This window comes from Oratosquilla oratoria, chromosome 36 (genome assembly GCF_046742065.1).
Source record: "Oratosquilla oratoria isolate Oo_2021 chromosome 36, ASM4674206v1, whole genome shotgun sequence".
Classification (NCBI taxonomy): domain Eukaryota; kingdom Metazoa; phylum Arthropoda; class Malacostraca; order Stomatopoda; family Squillidae; genus Oratosquilla; species Oratosquilla oratoria.
In genome coordinates this window covers 30264378-30281010 of record NC_134812.1, presented here as the reverse complement: position 1 = coordinate 30281010, position 16633 = coordinate 30264378, and the positions used below count along the sequence as shown (strand labels likewise).

Here is a 16633-nt window from a genome sequence, read left to right as displayed (position 1 = left end):
TGCAGGACGCTCAAAAGGAATGTTCTGGCACTTGTCCTAACCACTCCCTGACGTCAACTCGTACGGTGAGTACATGTGTGTGTGTGTGTGTGTGTGTGTGTGTGTGTGTGTGTGTGTGTGTGTGTGTGTGTGTGTGTGTGTGTGTGTGTGTGTTAATTTCATCAAGACATTTATTCATGAGAGCCATCCAACAATTGTGTGAATTTTTGACAAATGAATTAACTGATTCTTCCATTTGGACTCAAAGCATTGGCTTTGTGATTGGTTACCATTGTGCCACAACTACACTTATTCGGTACGATTTTGTCCCAAAGGTCAGACGCGATGTTTACTGATGACAAAACACGTCAAAGCTTCCTAAAATTCTTTGTACCCCAACAATTATTCTCAATTTAACCGTTTGAAGTCAACCATAATATGATCCATAGAATATATCATAAGGATAGGATTCTTAAAAAAAGATATATATTTTTTTATTCTTCTTCTTATTATTGTAATTATCACTACTATCATTATCATTTCCTTTCTTTCTTTCATTTTGTGATAAAAAGAAGAAAAAGGAAAATAAGTAATGGACTAGACGACCCCTGTGGGTCGTTTTCCAATGTGTCGTTTTGCCATTAGGGTAAGATTATACCTTCCAGAAGATGAGATCATAATTTATCGAACGGGGAGAGGGACGCGTAGAAGAAGCTCATTGTGGGAAGGAAGAGAAAAGGGATTATTAGAAGGAGGGATTGTTCTCAAAAGGCTCCAAATAAGAGACAACAGAGAACATTGGTTCCTAAGGACCCGGTCACACCAAACTTGCGACCTGTTTTCGAACACCGGCGACCAGGTGGTCGCCAGCCAGTTGTAGGTAGTCTATGGAAGTCGCTGGTAGTCAGTAATAAGATAGATAGATCGATAGATAGATAGATAGATATATTACAACACATACTGAATAGTCCCCAGTACATAGATTTTCATCTTATCAACCACATTAAGTTTTTCCATTTCAATTCCTTGCATAGGTTTTGTGTCGCCGACCGATCGCTTGATTTTCGGTCGAAGGTGGTCGGAAACAGGTCGTGACTGGGGCTTAAGATTCACGACGTTAATGAATGTTTCAAGTGTGGTTCAGCGTCTCCTTGCGTAAGCTCTTGATATATTTTTTAAGGAACTGACAAAGAAAACTATTTTTACCTTCCCAAATTTATTCACAAATATCAGTTTTGTTCACACATTTTTTTTTTTTATAATATTACAAAAATAGTTATGGATATTCGACTATATACTTGTGTGCATGTTTGGGCGGCGTCTGTACAAAAAAAAATTGCATCACTAAAAAGCAATAAAAGAAAAAAATTAAAGAAAAAGAGAAAAGAAAAAATAAAGATACGGGCATAGAGTGCTTGAGAGGCTCTGTGTAAGCTAATTTGATGAGGCACTGCCTAAAATCATTATATCTAAAAGAATGAAAGAAAAAAAAAGTTTGACGATTAATATTTATACTTTGCCCTTCCCCTTTCCTTCACCAGCTTCACCGTATTGAGAACCATCTAGGTCAACAGCCACCTGTGTAAGATGGCTAACAGTGTGCATAGATTAATAGGTTCTGTCGAACCAGTTTAGAGATCAATAAATACATAAATACATATAAATAGGTCACCGTAAACGTATTTACAAAACGTTTCTTTTCATCAGCTAAACGTTTTCTTTTCTTCTTCAGCTGACTAAGGACCTAAACAAGTTTCTGGTTATAAATATTTCTATAAAGTTTAAGTTACTATGAATTTGATGATTTTTGAAGTCGGTTTCTTGATTCGAAAGAAAGCTGACCATTAGGTGTTTGTTATTTCTAATTAGTGAGAAGATTTAGCTCTAGAACTTTTCTAGATGAAGTTTAGAATTTCTAGTTAAGGAAGCACAACATGTCCTTTTGGCACTGTTGGAGTTCAAAGACTGTAGTGCAATCTGCACAGAATTTTTGAAAAACCCTTTTCGAAATTTTCAAAGTATGTGTAAATAACAGACCCTTAATCGAAGGGGGAAATACCAAAACTCTTAAATGATTGAAAAGAATGTTAGGTAACGGAAAGGGCTTTTCGAAATTTCAAATATGAAAGAGAAAGAACGTTATTTAACGGAAATTTGCGATTGTGTGAGAATACAACGGACTTGCAAGGAACTTCTTCGTGCTGTACTTATGATATTGACAGAATCGATTCCATCATCTCAATAAATATGAAATAAGAAATAGTTTTTCTTCTACACTACTGGTTTCTAAGTATGGTCTAGTATCGAAATGGAGTTCTAGAGAGTTAGAGAGTTTCCTATCTTGTCTTCTTCAATGGGAGTTTGTTGTGTTTCTCTATAATCCTCCTAACACACCTGATGGATTCCTGCTAATATGATGGTTTGGCAACTTTCTATTATGTTGTGTATGGCTTTACACGTATAGATATAACTAACAGTTGTGTCTGAAGAGGTGGACTAGCCGACGAATCAGAACAAAGAGGACTCTTCGCATATCCAGTTTCATCATCCCAGGCCACTTGTTTAGTCATAACTGTCAGTTAAAACTGTGCGCGTGTGTGCGTGTTTATATATATATATTTATATCGGGTCTACGAAACGAAATCGGAGGTGATATTGATTATATTATCTAACGGCGGCGATGGTTTTCGTCAGAGCAAGGTGGTCCATTGAAAGGCCAATTGCAAGCTGTGATACCATTGTCATACACGATGGTGATTGGACAATCGAACACGTGAAGGGTGAAGCGCTCAACCCACTTGTCCCAGTAACACTCATAGAACTTGTCGCAAGTGTCCGGGTGCCGGAACAGACCGGGACGCTCGCAGACTTCCGGTCCCAGGGTGTCGTCGAAGTCCCGGAAGCCTCCAGGACCGAAGCGCTGCCAGATGCTCTTCCGGGAGAGTTTGGCCAAGAGGGAGGAGCCTCCGCTGATGGATTTCCTTGGCCCGATGCTCTTTCCGGGACCTCCGTAAGATCCGGAACTTGGACCGTCCGAACCGACGTGCCAAGGACCGTTTGGCCCATCGGGTCCAACTCCACCAACCCCACCGACTCCACCGACTCCACCGACTCCTCCAACTCCTCCAACGCCACCAACTCGTCCTCCATCACCACTGCCGCTGTAGCCTCCGGTTCCAACTCCACCAACTCTTCCGCCTGCTCCGGTTCCGGTGGAACCTCCGGCACCAATACCACCAACTCTTCCACCGTGTCCACTGCCGGTGGAGCCTCCTGCGCCAGGGTGTCCTCCTGCTCCACCTCCATGACCTCCTGATCCTCCAAATCCACCTCGGCCTCCGGAACCTCCAGGTCCGCCATAGCCTCCGGAACCTCCAGAACCACGGCCTCCTGAACCTCCGACTCCGCCTGTCGAACCTCCAAATCCACCATGACCTCCTGATCCTCCAGATCCACCATGACCTCCTTGTCCTCCAAATCCACCTCGGCCTCCAGAACCACCAGCTCCACCATGGCCTCCAGAACCTCCAGAACCACGGCCGCCAGATCCTCCAGAACCTCCAGCTCCACCATAGCCTCCTGAACCTCCAGATCCACTAGCTCCACCATGCCCTCCAGAACCTCCAGAACCACGGCCGCCAGATCCACCAAATCCACTAGCTCCACCATGGCCTCCGGAACCTCCAGAACCACGGCCGCCGGATCCACCAAATCCACTAGATCCACCATGGCCTCCAGAACCTCCAGAACCACGGCCGCCGGATCCACCAAGTCCACTAGCTCCACCATAACCTCCAGAACCTCCAGAACCACGGCCGCCGGATCCACCAAATCCACTAGCTCCACCATGGCCTCCAGAACCTCCAGAACCACGGCCGCCGGATCCACCAAATCCACCAGCTCCACCATGGCCGCCGGATCCTCGAGAACCACCTCGATTTCCAGAACCTCCAGTTGCGCCATAGCCTCCTGAAGATCCGGAACCTCGACCTCCAGCGCCTCCGGATCCTCGAGTACCATCAGACTCTTCTGAGCTTTCGTGATCGTCTTCAGATTTGGCGTTTCCTCCAAAGTGACTTGTGAATCTGGAACCTGAAGAACCGGTGCCTGAACCAGTTTTTGAGCCGGAGGAACCGGTGCCTCTACTTCCAGCACTGACGCTGTTGATGCCGAAGTGACTGGCTAAGGCACTAGAAGCGTCAAAGCCAGTTTTCGAACTGTTCGATCTCGAGTAACTGCCTCCTGTGCTGGCGCCTCCTGAGCTAAAGTGACCACTGCCAAAGCTAGAACCAGCTGAACCAGAGTGACTGCTACTGGTACCAGGTCCTGAACCGCCGGAACTGAAGTGATTGCTTCCGGTACTGGAACCACTGAGGCCGAAGTGTTTGCTTCCAGGGGAAGATCCTTGGGAACCGTGTGTCTTGCTTCCAGAGCTGGAACCGCTGGAACCAGATTGGCGGCTTCCGCTGTTGAGACCAAAGTGGCTACTTCCGGAACTGGAACCAGTGGAACCGAAGTGACCATTTGACTCGCTGGACTCGTCGCTTGAACCGTCGATCTCAACATGTCCTTTAGTAGAGCTGGAACCACCGATTGTGAAATGACTACTTCCTGAGCTGGAACCTCTGGAACCGGCACTACCGGAGCTGGAACCTCTGGAACCGGCACTACCGGAGCTGGAACCGGCGGAACCGAAGTGGCTGCTTCCTGTGCTAGAACCGGCGGAACCGAAGTGGCTGCTTCCTGTGCTAGAACCGGCGGAACCGAAGTGGCTGCTTCCTGTGCTAGAACCGGCGGAACCGAAGTGACTGCTTCCTGTGCTAAAACCGGTACCAAAGTGGCTGCTTCCTGTGCTAGAACCGGTACCAAGGTGGCTGCTTCCTGTGCTAGAACCGGTACCAAAGTGGCTGCTTCCTGTGCTAGAACCGGTACCAAAGTGGCTGCTTCCCGTGCTAGAACCGGTACCAGAGTGGCTGCTTCCTGTGCTAGAACCGGTACCAAAGTGGCTGCTTCCTGTGCTAGAACCGGTACCAAAGTGGCTGCTTCCTGTGCTAGAACCGGTACCAAGGTGGCTGCTACCCGCTCTTGAACCACTAGAACCAGAGTAGCCGCTTCCTGAAGTAGAACCGGCAGAACCGAAGTGGGCGCTTCCTGTACTAGAACCGGTACCGAAGTGGCTGCTGCCGGCGCGTGAACCACTAGAACCGGAATGGCCACTTCCAGAACTGGAATCGACGGAATTAACGTGACTGCTACCTCCTCGTGAACCACTGGAACCAGAGTAGCCGCTTCCGGAGCTGGAACCAGCAGAACCGACGGAACCGGAGTGGATACTTCCGGAAGTGTTGATGGTGAAGTGGCTGATTCCTCCAGTTGAACCGCTGCTGCCAGAGTGGCTGCTTCCAGTATGTGAACCACTGGAACCGTGGCCGGTACTTCCAGAACCAGAACCACCAGCGCTGAAATGACTGCTGCCGGCTGTTCCAAAGTGACCGGTTCCGGCATGTGAACCACTTGAACCAGAGTGCTTACTTCCGGAGCCTGAACCAGTGGAACCACTGGAACCAAAGTGACTACTTCCGGAACTTTGAGCACCTGAATCAACACGTTGACTTCCAGAACCACTTGAGGTAGAGTACCTATTTCCAGAACCTGGTTTTCCAGACCCAGATTGTTTGGTTCCAGAACTTGAACCGCCGATGCTAAAGTGACTGCTTCCGGGGGAAATGGGGCCAAAGTGATTAGTTGCAGCGTGAGAACCGCCAGAGGAAGAGACCTTACTGGAACCGGCAGATCCAAAGTGACTGGTTCCAGTACTTGAACCACGAGATCCAGAGGACTTGGTTCGACTACCGGAACTAACTGAGGCACCTGCAGAACTTGGACGTCCGGATGCTGAGCCTGATCCACTGAATCTGTTAGAACCAGATGAAACTGAGCTAGAACCGTGGGAGCTGAAGTGGCTGCTACCGGAACTAGAACCACCAAAATGACTGGGAGTAGATCCACCTTGACCATACTGTTTGCTTCCGGCACCAGAACCAGCAGAACCAGATTGCTTGTGTCCAGAACTGAAGTGACTGGTCTTAGTTGCTGAACCGCGTGAACCAGCGGGGGCTGAGTGGCTACCTCCAGTGATGGAAACTCCAGAACCAAAGTGGGAAATGCCGGCAGCGGAACCGCTTGTTTTTCTTGAACCAGAATGAGCACCACTACCGGGCCTTCTAGACGAACTTGATGCATATCTGTCTGTTCCAGCAATTGTTGTCCCGCCAAGACCAAAGTGGCTGAGCACGGCGTTGGAAAAGTTATTTTCTGACTTGGCAGTGCTCGATCCTGCAGTGCCGCGGAAGCTATTGAATCCAGAACTGCTTGGTCTCGAACCCAAGCTGTCCTTTCTATTAGATCCGCTAGAGCTAGCATATCTATTTCCTGAAGCAGCACCTCCACCAACGGCCTTGCCACCGTGAGGATAAGAAGGTTGTCCGAAAAGTGCCGATCCACTTCTGAAGTCGTCATCTTCCTCATCGCTGTCGGTGGATGGTTTGAAGGGATTGAAGCTCTTAGAAGGAGGATTGTAAGAATAGCCCGATTGCCCTCTCTTGTCATCTTCCTCCGACTCTTCCCTGGCACCTGAGATTGGTCGCGAAGGTCGGAAAGAGGGAGAACCACTTGGTGAAGGTGAAGGCCTGGGCTTCAGAACATCAGTCTCTGATGACACATCGAAGAAGGATGAGAAAGTGTCAAAGGAAGATACGTGTTTGGGAGTCGTCGGCTTGACGGGTCTCTTGGTCGGGGTGAAAGACACTGATGTGCCCTGGTAGGAGCTCCCGGATGTAGTCTTTGAAGGTCTTGAGGCCGGGTTGAAAGGCTTAGATGGTCTTTGGTACGAGTATCCAGACGTAGGCGCAGAAGTAGAAGGCCTAGGTCTTGAGGTTGTTACAGAAGGTCTTGGTCTTGTGGTCGGTCTGTAGGAAGGCTGAGGGGTTTCATCCTCCTCTTCGGATTCTTCGGGTCTGGGCCTTGAGGGCCTTGAGGGCCTTGAGGGCCTTGAGGGCCTTGAGGGTCTTGTCGGGTTGAAAGGCCGAGAAGGTCGAGTGTAAGAATATCCAGAAGATGACGATGGGGTGGTTGAAGGAGATGCAGTGGGCGAAGGACGATAGGAACCATCATCTTCCTCAGACGACTCAGCTTCTGTCGGGTTGAATGGACGAGAAGGCTGAGGATAGGTGTATCCTGTAGATGAGTGTGGTGCCTGAGTAACAGGAGAGGTGTAGGACTGTGCAGGTGTCGCAGGTCTCCTACTGGGAGGTGCGCGAGTAGGTGAAGGAGGTCGGTAAGAGTCTTCGTTTTCTTCCGACTCATCAGGAGTCACTGGGCTGAAAGGACGAGAGGGTTGAGTGTAAGAATATCCTGAAGTAGTCGTAGGTGACCTGGTAGTTGAGGGAACTGAGAACGTGAACCCACTCGTTGTTACTGATGGTGGTCTGGCCGTGGTAGGGCGCGGCGAGGCAGGAGTCTGGTATGATGTGTCCACTTCTTCTGAAGATTCACTCACGAATGGGTTGAAAGGTTTCGTAGGTTCTGTGTAGGAGTAACCAGGTGAAGCCGTTGTAGAGACGGAATGTGGCCTAGATGTGTGCGTGAATCCTGTAGGAGATGCAGTGGTTGCAGAAGGCCTGTTAGTCAATCCTGACTGACCATGAGTCACGAAAGAGATCGCAGGCTCTTTAGATGGTTGAGAATGAGATCCACTGGGTCTTAGTGGCCTGGATGGTCGTGTATAGGTGTATCCCTGGGTAGGCGCTGAAGTAGGTCTCGGGCGGGGAGTAGAGGGAGATCCCTGGGTAGGCGCTGAAGTAGGTCTCGGGCGGGGAGTAGAGGGAGATCCCTGGGTAGGCGCTGAAGTAGGTCTCGGGCGGGGAGTAGAGGGAGATTGGTATGAAACATCGCTTTCTTCTGAGGAGTCTGAGACCTCTGGCGTAGTGGCGCCGAAAGGTCGGGAAGGCTGGGGATAGGAGTATCCAGTAGAAGGAGCTGGAGCTGGTGTTGGTAAAGGACGTGAGTACGATGGTGTAACAGGGGCTGGGCTAGGTGCTGCATAAGAAGGTGAGGGCGGTCTATAAGTACTTCCGATGTGATCTTCTTCGGAGGATTCTTGTCCGACAGGGTTGAAGGGCCGAGTGGGTCTCTTATAAGAATACCCTGTAGTAGACACGGAAGGCTGTGTTGTGGGAGATTGGTAAGAGCCTTGGGTGACTGGGACAGGACTAGGGGCAGCATATGAAGTCGAAGGGCGCCGATGTTCTTCTTCGGATGTCTCAGATTCTGTGGGACCGAAAGGACGAGAGGGTCGAGTATAGGAATATCCTGAAGGAGCCGTCGTCGTAGGAGATGAATAAGAGTACCCAGTCGTTACTGGCACTGGCCTGATGACGGAATGCGTTGGGCCTGGGCGCCTACCAGAATCCTCTTCAGAGGATTCGGCTTCTTCAGCTTCGAATGGATTGGTAGGTTGAGGATAAGAGTAGCCAGTCGATGGAGATTTCGTAGTTGCAGGAGGGCGATAAGAGGGTCGAGGTCTTTGACTAGATGGACTGAAAGGCTTTGTGGGCTCAGGGTAGGAGTAGCTAGATCCTGGTGAAGCCGTTGTTACCGTTGGACGATAAGCAGGTTCTTCGTTCGAGGATTCAGTTACAGTTGACCCAAAGTGACTTGAAGAACTGGATGGGAAGGAACCTTGGGAGGGAGAAGAGTATCCTTGAGTCACAGGAACTGGTCGAGGTGCTGAGGGAGTTGGACGAGCTGGTCTATAGACGTTAGATTCTTCCTCCTCTGAAGACTCAGCACCGGGAGTATGGAGAGGTCGGGATGGTCGGCTGTAGGAATATCCTGACGAAGGGGAAGCTGTCGTAGGAGCCGGGAAGGAGGGCGTTGGGGACTGGTAGGAGTAGCCTTCTTCTTCAGAGTCTTCACTCTGCGGAGGCAATGGAGTAAACGGTGTAGGAGCAGGGGTTGTTGCAATTGTTGCAGGAGTCTGTCCGAAGGGGTTAAAGGACTGGGTAGGTACAGGATAACTGTATCCTTCTTCTTCAGAATCTTCTGGTGCTTGGTAGCTGTAACCTTCTCCACTCTTGTCTCCAGGCCTACTCTTTCCTGACCCTTCTGCTGTACCTGAGCCTCTAAAGAAGGATGATCCACTTCCATCGATTCCTCTTCCTCCACCGGAACCAAAACCTCCTTGACCTCCAAATCCTCCGTGACCTGCTGACACTTGGCTGCTTCCAGAAGCTTCATGACCTCCAAATCCTCCTTGACCTCCAAATCCTCCGTGACCTCCAGATCCTCCTTGGCCACCAGATCCTTGGCCTCCAAATCCTCCGTGACCTCCAGATCCTCCACTTCCAGATCCTGTTTGACCTCCAAATCCTCCGTGACCTCCAGATCCTCCACTTCCAGATCCTCCTTGGCCTCCAAATCCTCCATGACCTCCAGATCCTCCTTGGCCACCAGATCCTTGGCCTCCAAATCCTCCGTGACCTCCAAATCCTCCACTTCCAGATCCTGCTTGACCTCCAAATCCTGCTTGACCTCCAAATCCTCCATGACCTCCAAATCCACCTTGGCCTCCAGATCCTCCACTTCCAGATCCTCCTTGACCTCCGAAACCTCCATGTCCTCCAGATCCTCCTTGGCCATCAGCTCCTTGACCTCCAAATCCTCCGTGACCTCCAAATCCACCTTGACCTGCAGATCCTCCTTGAGCTCCAGATCCTCCATGACCTCCAGAGCCTCTTCCTCCAGATCCTCCTTGACCTCCAAATCCACCTTGACCTGCAGATCCTCCTTGACCTCCAGATCCTCTGTAACCTCCAGAGCCTCTGCCTCCTGATCCACCTTGACCTCCAGATCCTCCATGACTTCCAGAGCCTCTTCCTCCAGATCCTCCTTGACCTCCAAATCCACCTTGACCTCCAAATCCACCTTGACCTGCAGATGCTCCTTGACCTCCAGATCCTCTATAACCTCCAGAGCCTCTTCCTCCAGATCCTCCTTGACCTCCAGATCCTCCATGACCTCCAGAGCCTCTTCCTCCAGATCCTCCTTGACCTCCGAAACCTCCATGTCCTCCAGATGCTCCTTGGCCTCCAGATCCTCCATGACCTCCAGAGCCTCTTCCTTCAGATCCTCCTTGACCTCCGGAGCCTCTTCCTCCAGATCCTCCTTGACCTCCGAAACCTCCATGTCCTCCAGATGCTCCTTGGCCTTGAGATCCTCCATGACCTCCAGAGCCTCTTCCTCCAGATCCTCCTTGACCTCCAGATCCTCCATGACCTCCGGAGCCTCTTCCTCCAGATCCTCCTTGACCTCCGAAACCTCCATGTCCTCCAGATGCTCCTTGGCCTCCAGATCCTCCAGAGCCTCTTCCTCCAGATCCTCCTTGACCTCCAGATCCTCCATGACCTCCGGAGCCTCTTCCTCCAGATCCTCCTTGACCTCCGAAACCTCCATGTCCTCCAGATACTCCTTGGCCACCAGCTCCTTGACCTCCAGATCCCCCTTGACCTCCAAATCCTCCATGACCTCCAGAGCCTCTGCCTCCAGATCCTCCTTGACCTCCGAAACCTCCATGACCCCCGGATCCTCCTTGGCCATCAGTTCCTTTACCTCCAAATCCTCCATGACCTCCAAATCCACCTTGACCTCCAAATCCTCCGTGACCTCCAGATCCTCCACTTCCAGATCCTCCATGGCCACTAGAGCCTCCAAATCCTCCATGACCTCCAAATCCACCTTGACCTCCAAAACCTACTTGGCCTCCAGATCCTCCACTCCCAGATCCTCCTTGACCTCCAAAACCTCCATGACCTCCAGATCCTCCTTGGCCATCAGCTCCTTGACCTCCAAATCCTCCGTGACCTCCAAATCCACCTTGTCCTCCTGAACCTCCTTGACCTCCAAATCCTCCGTGACTTCCAGATCCTCCACGACCTCCAGTGTTTCCTCGACCTCCAGAGCCTCCTTGACCTCCGAATCCTCCTTGGCCTCCAAATCCTCCGTGACCTCCAAATCCTCCTTGACCTCCAAAGCCTCCAAAACCTCCATGACCTCCGAAGTGTCCTCCGAATTCACCAAGGCCGTCACTTCCTTCGTCACTTCCGAACTCAGCACTTCCCACCAAGCTCGAGGAGAGCCGTTCTCCGCTGTACTCCTTCGACAGGAGGATGCCTCTGTCTTCATGGTACACTCCTTCGCCCTCGATGCTGACTTCGGCAGAGTTGCAGTTCACACACTGATGACTCCCCCTGCTGCCGTCGTAGGTCTGGGAAAGAGCCTTGCTCTCCCCGAAGCCACCTGTAACTGCTTCCACGCTGACGGGGGTGACAGCGAAGTTGAGGCCGAGCGTCTGAGCATCGTAGTCTCCCGGAGACCCGCCGCTCTCTCCGCAGGAAGGAACCAGCCATGGCCAGTTGCAGATCTTGTTGGTTTCGTCGTAGGCGAGTCCGAAGGGACAACGGAACTCGTAGGTCGTGTAAGTGCCGTTGCCGTAGTAGTCCTTACAGGCGAAGAACCACCTGCAGTTCTCAGGGTCGGTGAAGTAGCCTTGCCCTGGGCAGAGGAACCTCTTTCTCGGAACGGGGAAGATCTCAGAAGACCCGTCGCAGGGAGGCGCTGCCGAAGGCCACGCGCAAACCTCCCACCGGTCGTCGAAGACCAGTCCGTTGGGGCACGAGTACTCGAACACGGTGAAATCGTCGACCCACTGGTCGAACTTGACGCAGCGGTAGAACTTGGAACAGTCATTCGGGTCACGGTAGAAGCCCTGGCGGGAGCACTCGAATCGGGTGTCGCGATTGTCTCTGCAAAGAGACGGGTCGGTTAGCGATGTACAGACGTGTGTAGACGTGTGTGTGTGTGTGTGTGTGTGTGTGTGTGTGTGTGTGTGTGTGGTTCTGGCTAACGTCACAGGTTATCATTAGGCTATGAGGTGACTGCAAGAAGGTACAGGGTTAAACCAACCACTGCAATCAATATATCAATATTATAATTTTACTCGTAAAAAAAAAGGGACACTACATCCTCCAAAGCTAACTCTACCCTAAATGACCAATGTTAATACCATAAAGTGAGCCTCGCTTCTATCTAACCATATGCAACAGAATACCGGTGACCTACCTGATGGCCACGATGGCCCCAGTGCGGTCGACGATCCTGACGATCCTGAAGGGGGTTGTGCGGAAGTCGGCGAGTTGACGGCCGCTTCCAGAGCTATACGAGAGGGACGATTCGGATCCTTCGATGTCATCGACGAGACTCCTGAGGACAGCGCGCCGAGGGGTGCGGGCGAGCTGAAGCAGGGTAAGAAACAAGTGAATAATAACAATGTATATATATATGCATGTGTGTGTGTGTGTGTGTGTGTGTGTGTGTGTGTGTGTGTGTGTGTGTGTGTGTGTGTGTGTGTGTGTGTGTGTGTGTGTGTGTGTGTGTGTGTCTGTGTATGTGTGCCTGTGTGTGTCTGTGTGTGTGTCCGTGTGTGTATGTGTGTGTAGCTTATGTGCATGAACGTATAATTCATGTGTATGTGTATACATGGTTGATCCCTGTATGTGTATATACATGAAGCCTATATATAGTGATACAAATCCACATAGAGACCAAAAATAAACATTTACGAATCTGAACACACGCGATGAAGCAAATGCGTTGGAAGTCTACCAAAAGAAGGGAAAATCAATTCGTTGGTCCCCAGACACTCAATCCGAGTTGATTGGGGCCTCCATCCGCTTTGCCTTTAATGAAAATAGACCAGGCTCGTCTCTCTCTCTCTCTCTCTCTCTCTCTCTCTCTCTCTCTCTCTCTCTCTCTCTCTTCAGGGGGTAACGGTGGCATAAAGGTCACTGCCCTTGATGACTTTCTTGTTGTTAGGCAGTTCGATTCCTCATCCCCCTTCCCAATAAGGCTTGCTTGAATGACGCAAGAATGATACAAATTATTCGGTCATCGAGATGAATCATAAAGAGATTCACGAGGTTTCGTTTTCACAATCCTATGGTTTAACTAAATCCATGAATAGTTCATATCATGAAGGATGTGATCAGGTTTTGTTGCTATAGTCATATGTTTTAGCTAAGTCCACGAATAGCTCATATCACGAGGGTATTCATAAAGTTTCGTTGCTATAGTCATAATGTTTTAGCTAAGCACATGAATAGTTCATATCACGAGGGAATTCATAAGGTTTCGTTGCTATTGTAATATGTTTTAACCAAGTCCATGAATGATTCTTAAAATTTCGCGTGATTTACAAAGCACAGTCAAAGGTACTCCATCCAGGTACGCGTGAGGGAGCTCATACCAACATTTGGTAGCGTTCTCTTTATTTCTTTATTTCTAACTTCCAAATATCGATGTTAATTATTTCCCAATAACGTGAAATCTAGGATATGGTGCTACTAGATAAAGCAATCCCCTCTTGATGACTGAGACATTCTAAATACTGTCTTGACGATTTTCTTATATATAAACTTATAAGTACCAGTAGATCATTTTTCTTTCATCCACTACCAGGAGACGATCTTCTTCAATTTTGGAAAGCTTCTGGCAAAAAGTATAACAATAAAAACAAATAAATAAATAAAAATAAAGAAGAAAACAAATGTTCGACTTTACCTCAGTGTAGGTCGTCCAGATAGTCGACAAGAGCGGGAATGGAGTCTCGTTGTCGCAGTCGTCACCGGACCAGTCGTCGTCGTCGACATCGTGAAGCGCAGCTCCGGCCAGACCTCTCAGTAGTGCATACTTGACCTGCGAGTAGATGGATCCTTGAAGAAGATGACCTTGAACGGACGAGACTTAATCCTTTGTATACGAGGTCAAGCTGGGTGAGGCTAAAATATTTCTTGTTTGTTTGTGTGTGAATGTGTGTGTGTGTGTGTGTGTGTGTGTGTGTGTGTGTGTGTGTGTGTGTGTGTGTGTGTGTGTGTGTGTGTGTGTGTGTGTGTGTGTGTGTGTATTCACCTTGGTCTTTGGATCACGTGTTGGACTCGTGATCGACAGCTATTTCCCTCCCGGAAGAGAGCTCAGAGCTCGTATGACCGATCTATGGGTAATGCTATGACCTTACACACACACACACACACACCCAGCTCCCCGCAGCGATACCGAAATAATTTTGGCCCTGGGCAGGATTCGAACCAAGTACTGCGAGCACCACCGTACTTCGCACTCCAGTGCTCTACCAACCGCGCCACCGAGTCGAGTGTGTGTGTGTGTGTGTGTGTGTGTGTGTGTGTGTGTGTGTGTGTGTGTGTGTGTGTGTGTGTGTGTGTGTGTGTGTGTGTGTGTGTGTGTGTGTGCTTGTGTGTGTGTAAGTTCTATTGTTGGAAAAAAGTATGGACCTACCTAGAGACCATTTTTCAAAATTTAATCTGGTTAACGCCAGACAATATCATTCACTTAAAAGGAGACCTTGGGTCTGAGAGAGGAAACAATCTCCAATTGTCTCTGACGTCTCACGTGTTGCTGATTAATCTCTCAGTCCCAAGGTATCCCCTCAGGTGAATAAAATCGTCCGTCCTTAGTCAAATTGGCGTCTAAAAATGGCCGCCAGGTATTACTATGTTAGTTTTTTTTTTTTTTTTTTTTTTTTTTTGTCTGGAAGGAGTTGTTATGCTCTTATAACTATTGGCAACCTGTGTCTAGTTATTACTTTGTTAGCCATGCAAAGAGTATCTATAAGTCAAATAGTGTTAGTTTGCTTGATTCAGCTGGCAGTCCTAGTGTTAACTCGTGTCTTGTAGAACAGTCATTTTGAATATCAGCGTCGCATTACAGTGCAAGATGACCTAGGACTTCACAACCACACATTTATGAATATATATGTATATATATATATATATATATATATATATATATATATACATATTTATATATATCTACATATATATACATACATATATATATATATATATATAGATATATATATATATATATGTATATATACATAAATTGCAGCTTGAGTAATAACTCTAGCTGTTGATATACGATTTCATTTAGCTGAATGAAAAATCCTCCATGAAGAAAGGGGGAACCATCTGTGTCAATTTTTATTTTTCCATTGATCTGTTTAGTCTAGTTTTTATACATCTATTTACTTATTTATTCATTTATTTGTTTACTTATTTATTTATTCATCTATTTATTAATTAATTAATTTATTTATTTACTTATATATTTATTTACCTATATGTCTCTTAATTGAATTTTTACTTATTTATTTATTTAATTTATATTTATTTATAAATATATTTATCTATTTTAATTTATTTATTAATTTTTTTATTTTGTATTTACATTTTTATTTTCCACGATACTTGCGACAAATGATATCTACATTGACTGTTGTGCTCATTGATTGCTCATTGATTGTAGACAGTACTGTGAAGATATGACAGGTAGACCCTTGAGCTCCTTATGTCGGCGTAGAGTGACACTGTGCACGAACTAGGGTGGAGAACAGAAGAAGAAGTGGAAGAAGAGGAAGAAGAAGGTGGATAACAGAAGAAGTGGAAGAGGAAGAAGAAGAGGAAGTAGAAGAAGAAGCGGAAGAAGAAGAAAAAAAAAGAAAAGAAGAAAAGGAACAAGATGATGGAGAAAAAGAAAAGAAGAAATAGGAGAGGGAAAAGAAATATTTGAAAAAAGAAAATATGAAAAAATAAGAAAAATGAGAAACAGAATGAATAGAAATAAAAAAGTAACAGTAATAATACTAATTGAGAAGACGAAGAAGAAGAAGAAGAATAAGAGGTAGAGTATAAAGAAAGAGAAAAAGGAGGAGAAGAAGAAGAAGAAGAAGATAAAGAAGAAGAAGAAGAAGAAGAAGACGAGAAGTTTAAAGAAGAAAATAGGAAGAAGAAGAAGACTACGAGAAGTAAAAAGAAGAAAACAGGAAGAAGACAAGAAGTAAAAAAAAAAGAAAAAACAGGAAAAAGAAGAAGAAGAAGAAGAAGAAGAGGAAGGAGGAAGGAGGACAAACACACATCCACCGAAGTTAACTGGAAAACTTTCTTGGATTGTCAGAAGCTTACCTGTCGCGTCCACCTGAGGTGTCGCCCTCAATAGCGACAAGAAGAAGAGGCACACTACCTTTTGGAAGAGGTCTCTCTCACACACTCCAGAGGTCACTAAAGGCAGTTTGAGGTCACGTGATCTTTGCCTCGTCCGAAGGGGTATTTTTTATATATATTTTTTTAGAGTAAAGATTAGAAAAATAAAATGTCATGGGTTAGATTATACGGTGGAATCCTTAATCAGGATATGACGAGATTATTTTTAGTGACGTCTTTACATATTAACTAGTCAGTGTGGACAGGCCTAGGGAAGAAAGGAAAAGGAGCTATCTTTTGAAGAAGATGGCTCATTTTTTTTTTCGTTTGGTTGTTCTGTTTTGGAGATAAAATATCTTAAAGTCGTTGCTGAAATATAAATATTACTTACAGAAAAAAGTGAAAGTATAAAGGGCTAGCTAAATACTATCAAAAAATTGAGAAGGATTGCAATTACTTGATAAGATAATTTTATATATATGTATATATATATATGTATATATATATATATGCATATATATATATATGTATATATATATGTATAT

At 47.2% G+C, this 16633-nt stretch overlaps 1 protein-coding gene across 1 annotated transcript in view; it reads right to left on the bottom strand.

The window, feature by feature from the left end:
• Nucleotides 1-1193: 1193 nt before the first annotated feature.
• LOC143019090 (uncharacterized) overlaps nt 1194-16633 on the bottom strand; it is a 20309-nt gene continuing 4869 nt past the window's right edge. The window contains exons 6-8 of the mRNA XM_076174789.1: nt 13654-13788; nt 12157-12329; nt 1194-11840 (exon numbers count right to left, since the gene is read on the bottom strand). Coding sequence (XP_076030904.1) covers nt 2648-11840; nt 12157-12329; nt 13654-13788 — 9501 coding nt within the window. The 3' untranslated portion in view covers nt 1194-2647. The remainder of the gene's footprint in view (nt 11841-12156; nt 12330-13653; nt 13789-16633) is intronic.